This window comes from Gymnoscopelus microlampas (assembly GCF_963454915.1).
Source record: "Gymnoscopelus microlampas genome assembly, chromosome: 1".
Lineage (NCBI taxonomy): Eukaryota > Metazoa > Chordata > Actinopteri > Myctophiformes > Myctophidae > Gymnoscopelus > Gymnoscopelus microlampas.
The window spans coordinates 10,893,760-10,913,711 of record NC_139962.1 but is presented as its reverse complement, the minus strand read 5'-3'; the positions used below and the strand labels follow the sequence as shown (position 1 = coordinate 10,913,711).

At 40.6% G+C, this 19,952-nt stretch overlaps 2 protein-coding genes across 2 annotated transcripts; one reads left to right on the top strand and one right to left on the bottom strand.

Annotated features, from left to right (window-relative positions):
- Positions 1 to 6,137: 6,137 nt before the first annotated feature.
- On the top strand, positions 6,138 to 7,594 carry LOC311042737 (interleukin-17F-like; the record flags this gene model as incomplete). Its single annotated transcript, XM_084053699.1, has 2 exons — positions 6,138 to 6,367; positions 7,348 to 7,594. The coding sequence occupies 2 exons, from the start codon at positions 6,138 to 6,140 to the stop codon at positions 7,592 to 7,594; spliced, it is 477 nt and encodes a 158-aa protein (XP_083909825.1).
- Positions 7,595 to 8,559: 965 nt separating this feature from the next.
- LOC311042732 (stathmin-4-like) lies at positions 8,560 to 19,513 on the bottom strand (the record flags this gene model as incomplete). The annotated part of the gene is made up of 8 exons (XM_084053684.1): positions 8,560 to 8,637; positions 10,023 to 10,040; positions 10,332 to 10,523; positions 11,783 to 11,988; positions 12,269 to 12,364; positions 12,572 to 12,639; positions 16,214 to 16,300; positions 19,485 to 19,513. The coding sequence occupies 8 exons, from the start codon at positions 19,511 to 19,513 to the stop codon at positions 8,629 to 8,631; spliced, it is 705 nt and encodes a 234-aa protein (XP_083909810.1). The 3' UTR covers positions 8,560 to 8,628.
- Positions 19,514 to 19,952: the final 439 nt, after the last annotated feature.

Genomic DNA, 19,952 nt, shown 5'->3' with positions numbered 1-19,952 from the left:
ATTTTGTGGACGGAGGAGGAAGAATGTCGCACAAAGGCAGTCTTGTCAAAAGATAACCTTATGCTTGTAATGTTTTTATGACATCAAGGCAGTCATCGTTTGGGATACAGGATGTCACATGATGAGACCAGCTAGCTAGTCATTTTATTTAATTCTGTATGTAGTAATTCAATTATATATCAATTCATTACCTTCCTCTCTCTAAATGATTTAATGCACATTCGGCAATGAGTTAAATATTAAGTGAGACCTTTATGTCCTTGTATTTTGTCATTAGTACTGCCATAATAGTTTAATGTCGGGTCACTGCACCTTGTAACACTCTTGGCGATGAAGTATTTCTAATTCTTCTCATTGTGAGTGACAGTACCAACATATGTAGCCTACAGGAAAACTACAGAACCCTTCAAGAAGTCCAGAGTAAACAAAGACTAAACATCATATATGATTGATAGACAGACAGACAGACAGACAGACAGACAGGCACGCATGCGCGCACACACTCACGCCAAATTCAGTTGTCAAACCAGCACCACAGTAAACAAAGATACAGGTAAAGGTAAAGAACAAGTAAAGAATAAGTATAGTAACACTAGTAGGATAAGAATAGCATATATTAAAATTGTCTAATGGGTGGACGGTGGGCGTCACAAACTTCACATCCGGCCTTGCGAGGGGCGCCGTTGCTCTGATCCGCACCAAACTTTGGCACAAACACTGGTCAGGGCTCTGCTCATTAGAATAGTGACTATTCTGAAGGTCCGCCATCAGAATAGCCACACCAGGTGCCATGTGTGCCCCCCAGGGGCCACATCAGGGGCTGGCATACCTGACGAATAAGTACAGGGTAAGGTTGGAGCTAGAAACCAGGTGAGGGGGGGGGGACTTGGAGGACCTTTTATTGAAACAATAGTCAGCAAAATATAAATTGAATTAAGAAACTGTCTTTGACATTGATTTCTCATGTGCCATGAATTCGTATGCTGTATTTCAAGGTAATTTAGTTTTCTCTCCCCTGTGTAATTGACTGGGTCCTGTTTGTCATGATGATGAAGGTAGCATTATGAGCTATACTTTTACAGTACATTTACTTCTACTCCACTACATCTCAGAGGCAAATATTGTACTTTTACTCCACTACAATTATTTGAAAACTTTAGTTACTAGTTACTTTGCAGATGTAATTTATTACATTATAAAACATACATTAACAACTTTAGCCCTATTTTATACATAGGCTATTTGAAAATAGCCGATCTACAAGCTTGTAGATCTGCTATTTTCAAACATTTTAGTACTTTTACTTTTGGTACTTTTAGTACATTTTGATACCAATACTTTTGTACTCAATTTTGAATTCCGGACTTTTACTTGTAACGGAGTACTTCTACATTGCAGCATGGATACTTTTACTTAAGTAAAACGTTTGAGTACTTTTTTCCACCACTGGTTGAATTATATAAGGAATTATTTGTGTGCTCACTTTTGTCTCCTTGACTGGCTCCATTAAATCCGACAGTAACTGAACAAATCTGTCTTGGTTTCTAAGGTTTCAACTGTAGCTGCTCTCCAAACTCTCAAAAAAGAATCTCACACAGATCAAAGAATAAAGACAACCCGGGAGTGCTCTGAGTTGGAGTTCAAAACATGGCAATTCCAGTCCATGTGGTTAAGGGGTGCTCAATAGGTCTATAAAAAAAACATTTAAACTCCAGAAGAGCAAGGGTAACGGTTAAAGTGCCTTTAAAGTCTCTGGGCATATACAAAATTGAGGACAATACAAATGACAAAGGAAAAGAAGGCGTCCTTTGTTTGTTTTGTATTGTTTTTAATGTTGTATATATGCCCTGAGACATTATGTCATTTTAACCTGTATTTAACCTTGCTTGTCCAGAGTGTGCTTGGAGTTCACCGTATAGGCTTCCTTTCATCTAAACTCACTCACACAGACCTGCAGGACAAGGGATAACAAATGCATAGTGTAAAACTGTCTCTTTCTGATCCACGATGAGGCCTTATTTCATTGCATGGCTATGCCAATACTTACTAATTTAGTAACTTATCATGTAATTAAACTAGTTTTTCTGATTACAAATTCTGATTCAAAAATTGTGTTTCTTATAAACTGGTAATTCAGCTAACTGTAGCATTTTGTACAATTCTGATATGATCACAAAATGATCCCTCTCAAATTCACTTCAGTACACTTGCAGTATCAATAGTAGACATATTTGAAATAACTGATTAAATCTGCCTCAGTTCTTGTCACTTCCCGTTATTTGTAACATATCAGTTATTCTATGATGCATATAGGATCCCAACCTCAGTTAATGTCATTAACCTCTATTCCAGGATGTTACAGGAACTGAGGTAGAGTGAGTTTGTGGTGTAGGAATAGACACATCAAGTGTTCCTGGGCAGCAGAAAACCCCTTAGGTGAGACACGCAAAGGCCTACCCCACTTCCCTATGGGTGACAGGTTGGCCTAGATTGAGGTGACACATCAGAGGGCAGTCCTAGAAAGTCATTGCCACCTTGTGTGTATGTGCAGTTGCATTCTATGTGTATGTGTGGGTTATTGAATTTTGTATATCGGTTTGTGCATATTTTCATGTTGTGGTTATCTTCTAATTTGAAGCACATAGAGCTGAGCTCATAATCGGTTGATTTGAATAATTAGACTTTTGTTTTTAACAAACTAAAACACTCAATGAAGAAGAAAAAAACATATTACGGCAACACAACAAAAGTTAAGATTAATTAAAAAGTGGTAAAAAAGGGGTTCTTCTGAGGATTTGAGAAAGAAAGAAAGAAAGAAAGAAAGAAGAAAAATTTGAAGTTTTACCACTTATGCGCGCACACACTCACGCCAAATTCAGTTGTCAAACCAGCACCGCAGTAAACAAAGATACAGGTAAAGGTAAAGAACAAGTAAAGAATAAGTATAGTAACACTAGTAGGATAAGAATAGCATATATTAAAATTGTCTAATGGGTGGACGGTGGACGTCACAAACTTCACATCCGGCCTTGCGAGGGGCGCCGTTGCTCTGATCCGCACCAAACTTTGGCACAAACACTGGTCAGGGCTCTGCCATTAGAATAGTGACTATCCTGATGGCTACATGCTATTCTGAAGGTCCGCCATCAGAATAGCCACACATCAGGTGCTGGCATACCTGACGAATAAGTACAGGGTAAGGTTGGAGCTAGAAACCAGGTGAGGGGGGGGGGGGGGGGGGGGGACTTGGAGGACCTTTTATTGAAACAATAGTCAGCAAAATAGAAATTGAATTAAGAAACTGTCTTTGACAATGATTTCTCATGTGCCATGAATTCGTATGCTGTATTTCAAGGTAATTTAGTTTTCTCTCCCCTGTGTAATTGACTGGGTCCTGTTTGTCATGATGATGAAGGTAGCATTATGAGCTATACTTTTACAGTACATTTACTTCTACTCCACTACATCTCAGAGGCAAATATTGTACTTTTACTCCACTACAAGTATCAATAGTAGACATATTTGAAATAATTGATTAAATCTGCCTCAGTTCTTGTCACTTCCCGTTATTTGTAACATATCAGTTATTCCATGATGCATATAGGATCCCAACCTCAGTTAATGTCATTAACCTCTAGTCCAGGATGTTACAGGAACTGAGCTAGAGTGAGTTTGTGGTGTAGGAATAGACACCTCAAGTGTTCCTGGGCAGCAGAAAACCCCTTAGGTGAGACACGCAAAGGCCTACCCCACTTCCCTATGGGTTACAGGTTGGCCTATATTGAGGTGACACATCAGAGGGCAGTCCTAGAAAGTCATTGCCACCTTGTGTGTATGTGCAGTTGCATTCTATGTTTGTGCATATTTTCATGTTGTGGTTATCTTCTAATTTGAAGCACATAGAGCTGAGCTCATCAAATCGGTTGATTTGAATAATTACACTTTTGTTTTTGACAAACTAAAACACTCAATGAAGAAGAAGAAAAACATATTACGGCAACACAACAAAAGTTAAGATTAATTAAAAAGTGGTAAAAAAGGGGTTCTTCTGAGGATTTGAGAAAGAAAGAAAGAAAGAAAGAAAGAAAGAAAGAAGAAAGAAGAAAAGCATGGCCAAAATTTTAAGTTTTACCACTTAAACACTACTTAGTTGCCACTGTCGCAAAATTGCTTGCTCAGGGTGGGATGTTGGGTCTCTTCTCTACATGTAAAGTGTCTTGAGACAACTTGTTGTGATTTGACACTTTAATAAAATTGAATTGAATTGAATTGACTTAGTTGACTGGAGTCCTCCAGGGTTCTATACTTGGTCCACTGCTTTACCCCCACTACACCAAATATCTCTGCCGAAAATAGCCTACATATACAAGTTCACAACACGTCGCAATGTATTACATAGACATTAGGGTTCATGCGATTATTGTGGCATATTGAGTTAAAATTGAAAACATCTGAAAATGAAATCAAGGGAAGAGATCAGTCATGAGTTAAATACTATACTAGTTGGAGGAGTAGGATATATGCTAAACTTCCAGAGACTGAAGGTGAAGTATTTGGTAATGAAACATACCAAACTAAATAATGATAAAACATTTGATTGTAAATGTCTTTGGTTTTGTTGTTAGGAGGGACTGGGGCAAAGGGAAAGCAAGATGCTGTGGAAACTGATGCAAAATGAGGAAATCCGCTTATCGTAAGCCTTCTGGTAATTAATTTCTTTCAAACTAAGACAAAACAGGTCACAGGCCTAGAAACACAGTCAGTGAGTGGGAGTGGAGAGTGAATATTTTGGTGTGCAAATGATCGTGACCCTTGTGTCAGTGTCAGTGTTTCTGCAACATTTGTACACACAATGTGAAAACCCCCTGTAACTTTACAACTCAACATTCATTTAACCTATATTGTAGTCTAGTCATCCTCTCGTCACTGCGTGGTTGGCTTGTGAGGCAGCAGGATGAAAGCGACATGCAGAGGAAATAGTGACGTTGACGTGTGTCTCTCACCAGTATAAATCTGAGAGCATCTTCTCCATGGCCTATAGAACTACAGAGGCAACCAAACACTAGTGTAGACAAATAAGTAAAAAACTACTGGTACCAACTATTTCACAGAACTGCATAACACCCAGCAAAGGTCACTTTTAAATGCAGAGGACTTTATTTGTACAGGCATTGACCAGGAGTTTGCTGAAAGCTTGAAAGATCAAGAGGTTTCTTTCTCTTTTGTCTCAGAAGAACAAGAAGAACAAGAAGGATATTTAGGACTCTGATCAAACGAGAAGGAGCATCTTGAAATACAGCATCATGTTTCTTGCATCAAAGGCGTCTAAACTGATGGTAAGACCCGCTAGTTCTATGCTTTTAAAGTATCATAATGTACATATACCATTCACTATGACAAAAACCTTGCTCCAATAGAGGGTGCTACAGATAATGTTTCATCATGATATTTACCTACGCTCTTCCATGTCAAGTCCTTTTGAGTTTTATTCGATCTAATATGTAATAATACATTTAGAAGTAACCCAGCCAAAGTAGGCTACCTTTCAAGTGCACAGTCAGTGAGCAATAGCATTGTGTCTAATGCAGATTTTTACATTGTACAACAGTATCGGGTGGTGTAGTTAAATTAAAATCCAAGATTCTGCTGTGTACACTCAATTAATCATTGAGTAGTAGTCCTGTGGGTGTCTATTCCAGCCATCAAATTGTGAGATGAGAAACACTGCTTGCATACAGAGATCACCTGATTTCAGCATGTAAACGGCAGTTATTTTGTAGCATGTTAGTATGTATTATCTATGTTCCTGTTTGGCAGGTAAAAAAACACATATGTATATATGTACATTATTATTGTACATTATGTGTATATATTATTATCATGATTATTATTATTTTACAATTGAAAAGACAAACATATTAGTATTTGCTTCATTGTCGCTAAGACATTTTTTTGTCTATAATAAGGATGCCCTGCTAGTGGCCCCTAAAGGCAGTACTGCTCTTTACACCCAGCGAGACCAAAGTGAAGGTCCACAGAAAATTCTACAGCAATCCATGGTTCTGATTTGAATTATTTCAACTAGAGCTGGCTCACAACACTTCCTCCCCATGTCTTAGGTGGTCTGTGTGATGACGATGATGGTGATGATGATGATGAGAGAGTCAGAGGCGATGCCCAGAGATCACCCAGTGAAACGAGGCGGCCAATCGCGACACAATCACAACACAACGGCTCACAGGAAACCATCGGAAGACCTCGACACAAGTGTAGAGACGGTCCACTTGCAGCTGGACACCAATGCTTTGCGTCCCACCAGCTCTCATAGAGCCCTCTGGAATCACTCCATCTCACCCTGGACATACAAGTAAGAGCATGAGACACAGTGAGCAGTTACTATTTAGCGTCATTAACTCATGAACACAGACATACACAAGCATTCCATTTGATTTGCACTGCATGTGACTAATAGGCTCTATGCACAGCAGCCATATTGTGAAGACATTCACAGGTGTTACCAATGATACCAATGAAGGCTCTGTTCCATTCCGGTCAAACAGAGTCAGGGTGCTGATACTGTTTCATGTTGGCTCACTGGAAACACTCTGCTACACCAGTGGGTCTTAAAGTGTGGTCCAGGGACCCTCATGGTTCCTTAAGGGGTTTCCAAATGGCCCCTTACGGGTGTGTAACTCTGAGAGTGTACAAATGGAACACTCTTAGAGTTATGGGGGTCGTGGAAATTGAAAAATCTGAGAACCACTGTGCTACACTAAATGGAACAGAGCCTTCATTAGTATCATTGGTAACACCTGTGAGGGGAGTGGTAATATGGCTGCTCTGCATAGATCTAATGCCACCGACTACCACGCATGCACACTCAAATGTGCATAGGTTATGGGCCTTGTCCCTGCTTTGACCAATGGCAATGGCCAGCCAAGCAACGGCGCATTGCTGCTACTTTCACATTATGTAATGAAGTAATAAGTGTTGATTCAGTACATTTTGAATCCTACTGTCCTTACCTTTTTTTTACCCCCACTTGCTGTTGTCACTGCTTTGTGTATCATACACTGTAAAATCCAGAGTGTTCATTTTACAAGTGTAAATGCAGCCAAATGGACCCTGTAAGGGTTACATCAGAGCTAAACTGATGGCAACTGATCATTCTCATCAAGTCATCCATTCACATTCTATTCACTAGTTATATTTGTTCACACACAGGAGCCATTGTAATACCCAGCCACACATTGAACCATATACAGGGTAGAAATTGCCAGCTGTATCAGTCGTCTCTCTCAGTCGTCATATTATTAACTCCTTCTCTGCCTTCCTTCCTGTCCACAGCAATACGTACGACGAGAGCCGCTTCCCTGCTGTCATCTCAGAGGCCAGGTGCACCCTGCGGGGGTGTCTGGACGCCCAGGGTGCAGAAGACTTGAGCTTGGAGTCCAAACCCATCCTGCACCAAATGCTGGTTCTGAGGAGGGTGATGGGGCCCGGAGGGAAGAACTACCACTACCGACTGGAGACCAAGATGGTCCCAGTGGGCTGCACCTGTGTCCGACCAAGCATCCAGCACCAACACAAGTGAACTGATGAAGGAGTTGGTTTAGAACCATCAATTCCACGTCGATTCATTTCCAGTCAACTCGTTTTGTACAATTGAATGTGCAGTTTACATAATAGCATAATATTTAAGAATCGTATTTATTGTATAATTATTTAAATTAAATTAAATTAAATTCTCTCTCTCTCTATTTAAATTAGTTTTCTAATTCAAACGATTTTATGTACAATAGAATGCGTGTGTTTGCGGTGATGTGTAAATCTGATGTATCCTCAAGTTGTAAACACATTCAGATGACCGTTGGATGTATGATGTCATATCTATATGTGTTAATTTGATTTTAATACAGTGTCTTTATTAATCATTTATAAAAAAAAAGGTGAATTGTAAGTATTCAAGTATTTGATTATTTTTTTATTTTGATCTGAAATTCAAAATAGAACACAATTTCTGTACATCATCATCATCATCATCATCATCATCATCATACCCTGACTGCCATTCATGTCATTACATTTACAGTGATGTTTGTCAGGTAGACAGTAACATATAGTACCACACAGAAACAATGTGTGCGATATTGGCCTTAAGTGAAATACACACACACACACACACACACACACACACACACACACACACACACACAGGTGGACAGTCAGTCACACAGACATACATTGGCACTGTTGGCAGGGGGCACGGCAGCAGCAGCGCACATGTCTGCCCTGAGCTGTCGATGATGAAACATAGCATTTAAACGTCCATTGTGCCTTGCGACATCTTCAGCAACATCTCCGGGGCTTCAGACCTTTACAAGAAGTCTTCTTTTGTTATATAAGAGTCTCAGTTCTACAGGTGGGATCTGAAAGCTAGGCACAGTCTTCTTATATCGGCCACATCACGAAAACCCTTTCGCTGGAAATAAATCTTCATCGCATCTTCTTCTTCATCTTCTTACAGTCCAAACACAACTTAGCGCCAGGCTAAGGACAGCGGTCCTCTTGTGAGCAGCCTCTCAAAATGGCTTCCAATTAAGTTGAGCTCGTGTTGTGATCAGGCCATCATGACACCTATTGGGAGACAGAATAGGACAGAAAGTGGGTACGTTAGTGGGTAGCTCACATGCTAACACAGCAACACATGACCCAGGGTACAGCACCTAGCAATGTACAGTATGTTAAACCCTAACTCACCTAAACCTTTAATGCCCTTAAACTCACCATTCACAACTACAGACTCCCAACTAGCTGGAGCAACTAGCTGTGCTGTGCAAGGCAGGCTATTTACACACTGAGTATGAATAGACACGAAAAAACACAAAGTGAACATAATATGTCCACATGGACAAATAATACCACAAGCACATTGAACACAGAATATAAAAGTAAAACAGACTCGGATCAGAATTGGTTTAATTTACATTTAATACTCAAGCACACACTGCATACAAAGACATAAAATGCATATTGCAATCAATATGTTAAATTGAGTGAAATTCTAAAGTTACTAACATTAACTGTTCACCATAAACAGTCAAATGCACACAAACACACAAAACACAAAGCATGCACAATGACAAGATGTAAAAGAACTGCACAGTGCACACACAACATCTAATAGAGTAAGTGGAAACCTAAAATCTAAGTCGTTCAATGATCTGAAACTACTCACTGAAAACAAACGATTGTATTCTAAAACTAAAAATAATTTCTGGCATAATATGGGTAAACCTCAGCACTGAATATTACGGAAGAGTTCATCTATCATCTATTTTTGAGCCCCTTGTCAACATTGCTGAGGGTGTCATATTTTCTTATATGGACAGACAGCACTTAGCAAACATCTTGCAAGCTTATCTATGACTGCACAGGAGCAGTAGGCCTATTTTGTTCTTAGCGATATTGTCATATTTAGCCAAGAGAGTATTTCACTTTTGAGATTATGTTTCCTTGATCTGCTGCTAAATGTAATGACCTGTCTGCCTATTGACTTGCCTTCTCTGCACTCTCATTTAGCTTATACAGTACATTACCATCAGAATCACTGCATGTTCATTTTGCTACTCCCATTGCAGGGAAATAGTTCTGTTTTTCAATATGTGAGTTTGATATCACACATCCCAAGATTCTGGTCAAATAGTTCAAAACCCTTTTTTGGCACTACAGTTACTGCTACTTCTGGTTAATGCTAATGGAAACTAATAGAGACAGTGAGCCAGTATCTTACAAGAAGCCAATATTGCTTGTACTGTAATAGTGTCAATATAAGAACTATTTTAGAACCTTGGGATACAGTAGGCTATATGTGATATAAAAGAATGTGAACATGAAGCATTGATCTCATCCTCTTGTGAATAAGAAAAGAGAGCTTTGTCTCAGCATCTTCGCAAAATCTCCTTATAGTCCCATCATCTCAAAATCTCCTCCTCCTCATTCAGTTCTTTGTTTCTCCTCACCTCTTCACTGTGCTTGTCCTGGAAGACATAGACAGAGAGAAAAAGAAACCTTCAGTATTCGTGTCCAAGAAGATGTTCACAATAAACAGGGCAGACACAGTGTGCAGTAGGTGAAATAATAAAATACTGTAGGCCTATTGTGTTCTATGGTCATGTGTTTTATTACTACAGCAATACAGTGAATAAAAAAAAAAACTGTTTGACCACTCCTGGTAAATAATGCAATGCTATAGCCTCGTTCAACGTTAGCAAGTTGTTGTTTAAAAATAAATAAACACATGCTTGCTAATGGTCAAAACGTCTTCTCACCTTCTCTTGTAGACGTTCCAGCATGGCAGACAGGTGGGCCTGCCGGTTCTCTTTGTTGGCCTCCATGCGGTGCTCCAGTCTCTCCTTGGCCAGTCGCATGAAGTTGTTGTGCTCCTCCTGTGCCTTTAGGAACACCTCGCGCTCATGCTCTCTCTTCTCAGCCAGATGTTTCAGCAGTTCAGCCTCCTGGCACTAGGGGGAGAGAGAGAAATGCTTTGCTTGTTCACCATAGACCTTAAATTTGGTATAGCAACAAATAATAATAATTAATTCAGGAAGATAGCCCATCCAACACTACACCTCTAGGTAAGAAATGGACTCTCTCATCTCACTGCCCCCCACCCCATTCACTTCTCACGACCTACTTTTGGTGTCCTAAAAGGACGAACACCCACAGATACAGGAAGTAAAGCGAGATGGGCAGTCTTACAGTAGTTTTCTATTGTTCGTCTTGGGAAGCTACCACGATGAACACACATGATGCATTGTGTGAACAGCCAGAGATGCTTCGGTATAGACGGGTTTCATGTTTGTAAACATTGAGAGGATATGACCGCGCAGAGGAGGGGGAAGCCTATAGAGGGCGCCATTACCCGCAGCAGCTCTGGTCAAATGTCCATTCATAAAAGAAATGATCTTCACCGGGTTTAATGAAAGTAGATTAAATTATGCAGTTTGTAATACCTTGTTTACTCAATAAAAATGATTTGTCGGAAGTTGGATCTGTTTGTATATAATAGCAGCATTATGCCTATTATGCCTATAATAGCAGAATTATGGCTATCTAACTCCCGAACATAACAACAGAGTGAACGGCGCAACAATTCGTTTCCCCCGAGCATGCGCAGATTGCGCATTCTGCTCTGTGATGACGTCGCGCGGAAATCCGTCTATAGGCTCTATGCACAGCAGCCATATTGTGAAGAAATTCACAGGTGTTGCCAATAATACTAATTAAGGCTCTGTTCCATTCTGGTCAAACAGAGTCAGGGTGCTGATGTTGTGCACATTGGCTCACTGGAAACACTCTGCTACACCAGTGGGTCTAAAATTGGGATTCAGGGACCCTCATGGTTCATTGGGGGGGGGGGGGGGGGTTCCAAATGGCCTCTTACGGGTGTGTAACTCTGCAAGTGTACAAATGGAACCAAATGGACCCCATTTGGTTCCATTTGTACACTCTCAGAGTTATGGTGGCGGAAATTAAAAAGTCTGAGAACCACTGTGCTACTCTAAATGGAACAGAGCCATCATTAGTATCATTGGTAACACCTGTGAAGGAAGTGATAATATGGCTGCTGTGCATAGAGCCTATTGGGCATTAGTTTAGCGATGGTTAAGTTTGGTCTTTGGTTTGGTGTGGTTAAGGTTAAGGTTAAGGTAAAGGTTAGGGCAAGGATCTGGGGCGGGGGACCGGGGACGTCAGTAACTTGTGCTTCATCTAGTCTCACCTTTCTCCTCTCCTGTGCAGCGTCTAGCTTCCTCTGTATGTCCTCCAAGGAGGGCTCCCTGCGAGGGGGCGTGGTCGCCCTCAGCTCTGGCCCCACGTCGAAGGAAGGCGGCTTCAGGATGACCTCAAAGGCCTGGCCCGATGTCCTCTTATTCAGCTCGATCACCTCCATGTCCCTGATGATACACAGGTTCAAGTCTACCACACCTGGGGAAGGATGAGATCAAACGTTATTGGTCCGCAGAGGGAGATTCAGGAGTCAAAGCAGCTACAGCAGTATGAGTGAAATACAGGAGAGGTAGATAAGAGTAAAAGTAAAGTAGTAGTAGAAGCAATAATAATAATACAAGCTTTGGAGTCTATCAATAAATATACTATATTTACAATCTATCACCAATGAAAATATGAATGAATTGATCAACAACAGGTGTATGAATATTATATGTACAGTCTATCAACAGGAGAGGAGAGGAGAGGTCTTCCTTACCTTCCTTCTTGTCTGAGGGTTTTTCTTTGGGTTGAGGCAGAATGCAGGAGCAGAAGATAGACACAAGGGGGAGCTCCCGCATCTTTTCTTTGTATGCTGCATTGGAGAGAGCAAGAGGACCAAGATAAGAAAGTGATGTCATTCCAGACTATGCAACTGTATCTGTGCATGACTCTCTCTGCCTCCTCTCACATATCCCCACACACACACACGCACGCACGCACGCACGCACGCACGCACGCACGCACACACGCACACACACACACACACACACACGCACACACACACACACACACACTGTACCTGTTAGCGTCATGGTGATGTCCCTGTAGTCTTTCCAAGACACTGTGGTGAGATAGACAGTTCTGTTCCTGTGAGACAGACAGACAGACAGACATTAGGTGTGACACTCTATACCTGAATTCCTGCTCCTGTAGCAAACTTGTCTTCATAATCATAATCTTGTGTGGTGTCTTTTTTTTAACGATTGCTTAAACACTAAAATGTAAAAGTAAGTGAAAGTGAAACATTACGCTTAAGTAGCAAAACCTCAGCCCAGGTCTCCACAACTAACTATAAGCACATTCTCAGCCTCTCACTTTTTGAAAAACACTACACACAATGTTTTGCAAAACACTAATCACATTTCTCTACATTAGACACACACAGAATTTCAAGTCACTTTCAAAATACCACACCTGAACCAACTGATCAAACACAGGCATCAGGTGCACAGATACTTGTGTAATTGTAAACAACAAAAATGGAAGGCAGTGATGCAGTAAGGGGAAGAGGGAGGGGGAGGATGAAGACCTTGTGGAGGACATGGACAAAGAAGACGAGGACCAAATGTATTAGATGTGATTGGTTGACCATGTTGTGAACCATTGCGTTGACATTAAGAGAGGCTGGACCGAGTTCAGCCTAACCTCAGCAGATAATACTGTTGCAACAGTAATTCAGACGTTTTGACAAGAGCAGAGTTGAAAAACAACTTTTCTCTACTGTCTACAGTCAAATGAGTACTATGGGGAGAGAAGAAAATATCAATCTGCAGTAATGGTCATGTGTGATGTGTTGGTCACTACGGATATTGTACTTTAACAATAATACAGTATCTCTGAACAAATCTAACAGAAGTTAATGGTGTGTAACTGGTTCCAACACAATCAGATGAACCATGTGCCTCATGAATTAATTTAGCAAAGGATCTGAGGTGTTCTGCTATGTATGTGTGTGGCTGTGGGAACTGTAATAATTCTAGCTAGTAAGACTAGCTGAAGTGCCAGCATTGTCAAGTTTTCACTTTCCGCCCATTTCACCACAAACCCACTCACTGGCTTTAGTCAACAGTTTCATAATAGACCAAGAACACGCTTTTCATTGCGAGTGGGTGAGAGAAAGCACGGCAGAAGGCAGAGAGAGAGATACAGCTACACAGTAAAATCCTCAGTGGTTAACTCTTAGACCAGTGGTCCGGGGACCACCAGTGGTCCTTGGGGGGTACCAGGGGGTCCCCAGCAAAATCAGTTAACATAGCGTCAGAATCATTTTAATCACTTAGCCTTGGCTATTAAAAAATAGCAGATATACAAGCTCATAGCGCGGCACAGAGTGCCGCGCTATGAGCTTGTAGATCTGCTATTTTTGAAAAATCTCGAAAATGTGTGCATATCTTTGAATACATTTATTTTTTAAAGCGAACATTTTTAACTCAAATCTTTGCTTCTGGGGGTCCCTGGCACAAAACATTTTCAGATGATGGTCCGCGACCAAATGTATATCAATTTAGGGGTCCTTGGCATGAAAAGGGTTGAAAACCCCTAGACCATTACGGGACCCCCCCAGAGCACTGACCTAATTACTAGTTTAGGCATTTAGCAGATGCTCTTATCCAGAGCATGCAAACAGCTCCAGTCAGCCAACAACAACACAGTAAGTGATCAAGTAAATAGAGTGCCAAGATAACAAGCAAGTGTTATAAAGTAACTAGGATATTGCAGATAGACATAACGCCTAATCTATCTAAATAGGCAACAAGTGCTGATATAAAGAAATAAGTTGTGCTAAGGGATGAGGAGGTGAGTCTTCTGACTGTGGTGCATGGGAGATACTGTAATGCATGCATGCTGTTATTGCAAAGGCCTAACACTCACTGTTGAGTTTTACTTTAATGCCAGCTATCATTTTTGTCAGAGCAGGTGTTGTATTCAAATTAACTCATTAGGCAAAATAAACAATCGTTTGTGTTATACAGTAGGCCTACAGTATATGTTAATATTATTACATTGATAACTGCAAGGTTCAACTTCAACTGGGTACATTTAGTGTACAGTTGTGGTCTATGTATTGTGCACTGTTGTCATTTAAAAAGTGGTCAATGGTCATTTACAACATACTGTCTGTATTTTTGGAAGTATCACCTGGAAGAGCTATTGTTGATGTACTGCATACAGGAAGACCTGGAGTGTTAAAATGAGTTAAGCACTCACAGTTAACACTCCAGATGTTACTGTGTAGTTTAGTCAGGGGTGTAATTCAGCCTGTTTTTCTTTTATATGTGTAGGTGAAAGAACAGAGAGTGAACCTCCTGCAAGTCTGAGGAGGATGACACACAAGCAAGCACGCGTGCGCGCGCACACACACGCGCGCGCTCGCGCACCAGCAGCAGCCAATGTGTATACTGTACATCGCATTATTTCCAAAATTGTAAGACAAATGCACTGTACTCCCGGCGTTACCCACAAAATTCAAGTATACCCTCTGCTATTTCAAACCATAAAATTAGCCCCGCTCTCTGCCATACAACACTGCTTTGTTTCAACTGAATTCCATATTTCTGATCACTTACAAAATAATTGTTACGTGTATTTCACATTTAGCATAATAATAATAGTAATAACAATACATTTTGGTTTGGCTGCGGCTATGTTATTATCTCTATTGAGAATATTGGGTTCATGCAATGAAAGAACACAAAGAGAGGATCTCCTCTCCTCTCCTCTCCTCTCCTCTCCTCTCCTCTCCTCTCCTCTCCTCTGCTAAAGCAATGATGTCATAGCGTACACAGTGAGAGCATTACATCATCTGCAGCAGAGGTTGTTCCCTTGAACTAACTCCTGCATCAGCCACACCGCAAATCAGAACTCCCTTCTTGCATTACATGAATGTAAATACCTACACAGTACCAGCTTTGGCATCATCTGCAAAGAGTTTAACATGAATTCTAATTCTTCTGTCTTGTTATCTGCAGCCATGGCTGCAAACTAGGAACTCCTGCATCAACAAAAACAAGCTGCAGAATCTTTTTTTTTTCTCTCTCTCTCTGTGCATGTCTGTGGGTCTCTGTATTTGTCTTTTTTTATTTGTGTCTTTATCTGTTTCTTTTGCACAAGTGTGAAACTGTGACTGTACATAGATTATGTGGTGTCACAGTTTCACACCTGTGCTATGACTATGTTACTATGCAACTATGTAACATAGTCAACTTTGGTATATTGGGGTATAAGCATTGAAATGATAAGCTTTGTGAAATCACTGGCTGCATCAGACTCCATCACTATCCTTGCATCTGATGCATCTGAGTAGAAATCAGTATGCAGTAGCATAATGATTTCAAGTAGTCAACACAGCTTCTCAGACAGAACGTTATTTGTTTGCTTGCTGCTGTATAAATCTACCCCATTTTGGCTATATGTCTACATAACATGCACATGAAAACATATCAAAAAGCTCCATTGCATTTTTCTGCATTAAATTGGATAATATGTACTTACTCTGCGGTGAGTGATGCTGGTGATGCTGCTGGTATACTCTTGTCTCTCTCTCTCTTTCTCTTCCTATGTCTGTTGTTCTGTGTCTGTCTCAGAGCGTGCTCTGTTTCTGTTTTCAGCTTCCAGCTCAGCAGCATCAGGACCAAACACCAGCCTCATCGTATGACATCACCTCCTAGCCGTGCCATTGGCTGCCTGGGATGCCAGCCCCTGATTGGTCCAGAGGAATAAAGCAGAGGTGGAGGGAGGGAGAGGGGGGCTGTTGGGGAGCAGAGGTGGTGGAAATGAGGGTGTGGGGGAGGTTAACCCGTTATCATTTAGAATTTGTCTTGAAGAAATACATGGAGAACTTTTGTATCTACATTATATCTGTAGACTGCTTTTGCTGGAGCAAAAGCCTATAGCTAGAGTACACATGTACACATGTGTGGATTTTGGATTTCTGGATTTTTAAATATTATTCTTGTCGTTCAGCCACATTGATGAACAATCAGAAGACACTGTGAGATCAAGGAAAACAGGCTAGAAATGATATAATGCATAGATGTCTTACCTTTACAGTATATTATACTGTAAAGGTAATACATCTATGCATGCAAGTCCATTAACAGCCAAACATTATTTGTTAACACATGTAAAACTTAGTGGGCTCCACAATTAAATGAAGAATTAATTTATGGGGAGAAAATGTCAGCATAACAGTGCATCCAACTGGATATGTTGTGATGGTCTATTATTACATTAAATTGTGAAAATAAGGGTTGATGATTTCCTTTTCAAGCGCATACTGCGTCTACACGCACGCACGCACGCACACATACACATGCATGTATTTGCAAACAAGTATGAGTGTGTGCATGCACCCACACCCACCCACACACACATTCAATTGAATGTTTAGAGTTGAAAAAATGTTTATGCTCCCAGTATATATATATATATATGCTCCTGTATTTGTATTCTTTTCCCAGAAAATCCATGCTAAAATGTTGGTGTGGAAATTAATGTCTAGAGATTAAAATACAATACAAATGACTGTACTATAGTAAGCTCAAGGAACAGTAATTAAACACTTGTTAAACTATTCAAAAACTACATTTTCACCTGGACATCTGTGTCATGTACAGTAGATCTGGTTTGAACCAGTTTTGCAGTCAGTCAATCATGTTCTGGGTAAATGTCAGAACTAAATTTAAATATGGAGAGCAAACCATTACTCATCTCCTCTCTCTCCCTCCGCTTTGAATTATCTGGAACACTCAAACCACTGATCAAACACACACACACAAGCACACACACACACACACACACACACACACACACACAACACACACACACACACACACACACACAGACACAGACACACACACACACACACACACACACACACACACACACACACACACACACACACACACACACACACACACACACACACACACACACACACACACACACACACACACACACACACACACACACACACACACACACACACACAGTTGAGGGATGTGCGTTGTGGAACACACTCCCACCAGCACACAGACCTACATATGGTGGATGTATGTAGGTCTGTGTGATAGATTGTTGTAGATGTAAGGATGTATGCTCGCTCCTATAAATGCATTCATGTTCTACACACATATTACTATACGTGTGGGTCCTTTGATTGACTACATTTATTCTGCCACCCCATAACATAAAATTAACCTTTCTTTCTCTTGACTACAAATCTTAAGAATGTTAGTCAGATAGCATGTTGGACAGATCTGTAAGGTTTATTGTTTACCTGGTATCCTAGTTTATTTGAGGCGCGACATTGTTCTCTCTCCGCTCTACTTGCGTGACTATTTATTTACCCTGTTGTTTGTTGACTACGGTTCATGCTCTGCATGCTAAATCTTGCAGTTGCAAGTTGCTCTAGATAAGAGCGTCTGATAAATGTAATTGTAAGTTGCATGCGTTTAAGACATTTAAGACAGATGCATGTGAGAACGAACTAACTATGAATGCTAACGAATATCATCAGTCTCCATGATGGCCCACAAACATGCAGATGCACAGATTGCCTGTGTTTCAGTTGGATTAGGCAAACGGCCTGTTTAGACAGTGTGAGAGCAGAAAAGGCCATCTGTTGCGTTGCTTTTCTGCCAAACTCTCTTTCTCACACAAGTCTCACTGTCTGTCATAAAATAGCTTGAATTCCATTAACAGCACTATTATTCCATACAAAGGAATTGATTTCCTTTTATTTGAATGATTTCACATTCATGCAGTAAAGCATACAGTATGTATACACTAAGCAAATATGAAGATTGAGACAGTGTAGGAATGTTGAGTGAGAGACAGTGTAGGAGAGAAAGACAACGGGAAAGATGAGAGGGAGACATTGTAGAAAATATAGACAGTAGGAAAGATGAGAGGGAGACATTGTAGCGGAAGAACTGAAAGGTATAGTGAGGGGCTTTGGTCCCGGGCCATACACAATGCATGTAATGTGTGTAAAAATGCATTCTACTACCCAGCCATTTGGTCCCACTTGTACACTCTCAGAGTTAAATTAACACTGAGGAATTTACAGTGTAGACTCGGTCCCAGAGATATAAAAAAAAAAGTCAAACTGGGGGGGTGAAATAAAAAAAAGGTTGAGAATCACTGGTTTATGGTGTCCCTATCAGCTCATAATCCTCTCTTTTGGTCCAACATTCAGATTGACCAATAAGGCCTAGACCAATAATAATAACTTTGTTTGTATTGCACCTTTCATTCATAAAATGTAGCCCAAAGTGCTTCACATTAAGATAATAAATAATAGGATGCCAGAAAAAACTAAATTGGCAAACAGAAACATAACTAAACAGTGTAGTTAAACTAAAAGAGCAAGTCAACGTAGGGCAAAATTATACAAATTAATCAAATTTAGTTTATTAAATAGAATAATAAAAATAATTAAAAAAAAGATAAGACGTGAACACAAGATTAATTTAAATAAATGCCATATTGAAAAAATAGGATTTCAGCGTACTCTTAAAACACTAAGAGAGCTCGCCTTTTTAAGTTCCTGTGTTAGTGTATTCCACAACTTATGACCATAGACCCAGAAAGCGGCCTCAATGGTCCAGTCCTATAAATAATGTTCTTTTAATTAATCAGAAACAACCATTCAATGGTGTCTTCAGATAAACAATATCCTGGCCTGCCAAAAAGGCAGTGGTTTGACTGTTTACATAAATCTTGCACTCCTACGATGTACAGTATAGCATGGATTTTGACCTATACCTATTAGGAGCCTTTCAATACATCTTGAATACTGTAGGTCAGGCTCTGAGAAATGCAGTCGATACTACATACATACTTGTGGATGGAACACAGGTTGTAGTCTTGTTATTAGTAGGATCTTTCCCATCATGGGTCTGGTGTGTAACAGAACACTGTGTTCTCACCTGGCCTGCGGTGTGGGAGGAGGATGCATGCATGCACACAAGTGGGGGGGCAGCCAGCCAATGGTCAGCTACTTATGGGGTGATGTCATAATGTGTTTGCACTGCTGCTGGGAGGAGGCCAGGAGGACGTATTATATTAAATGAGAAGAGAGGTCAACCAGGATGATCTTTTACAAAATATATGAATACATTCAATGATATTACTGTGGGTGCAATTACACGGTAAAGGCTGATTGGCAAAGGTGCAGAATAAGAGAGGAGGATAGAGGAGGAGAGAGAGGAGGGGTTGGTTTCCCGCAAATGGTTTGTCATCTCCAGATGGACACAGCATGCATGCACACACAGCCCCTGTTAGCCCAGATGAGGTAATGCATCTGCACCCCAGCTGGACAGTCACAGAGAGAGAGAGAGAGAGAGAGAGAGAGAGAGAGAGAGAGAGAGAGAGAGAGAGAGAGAGAGAGAGAGAGA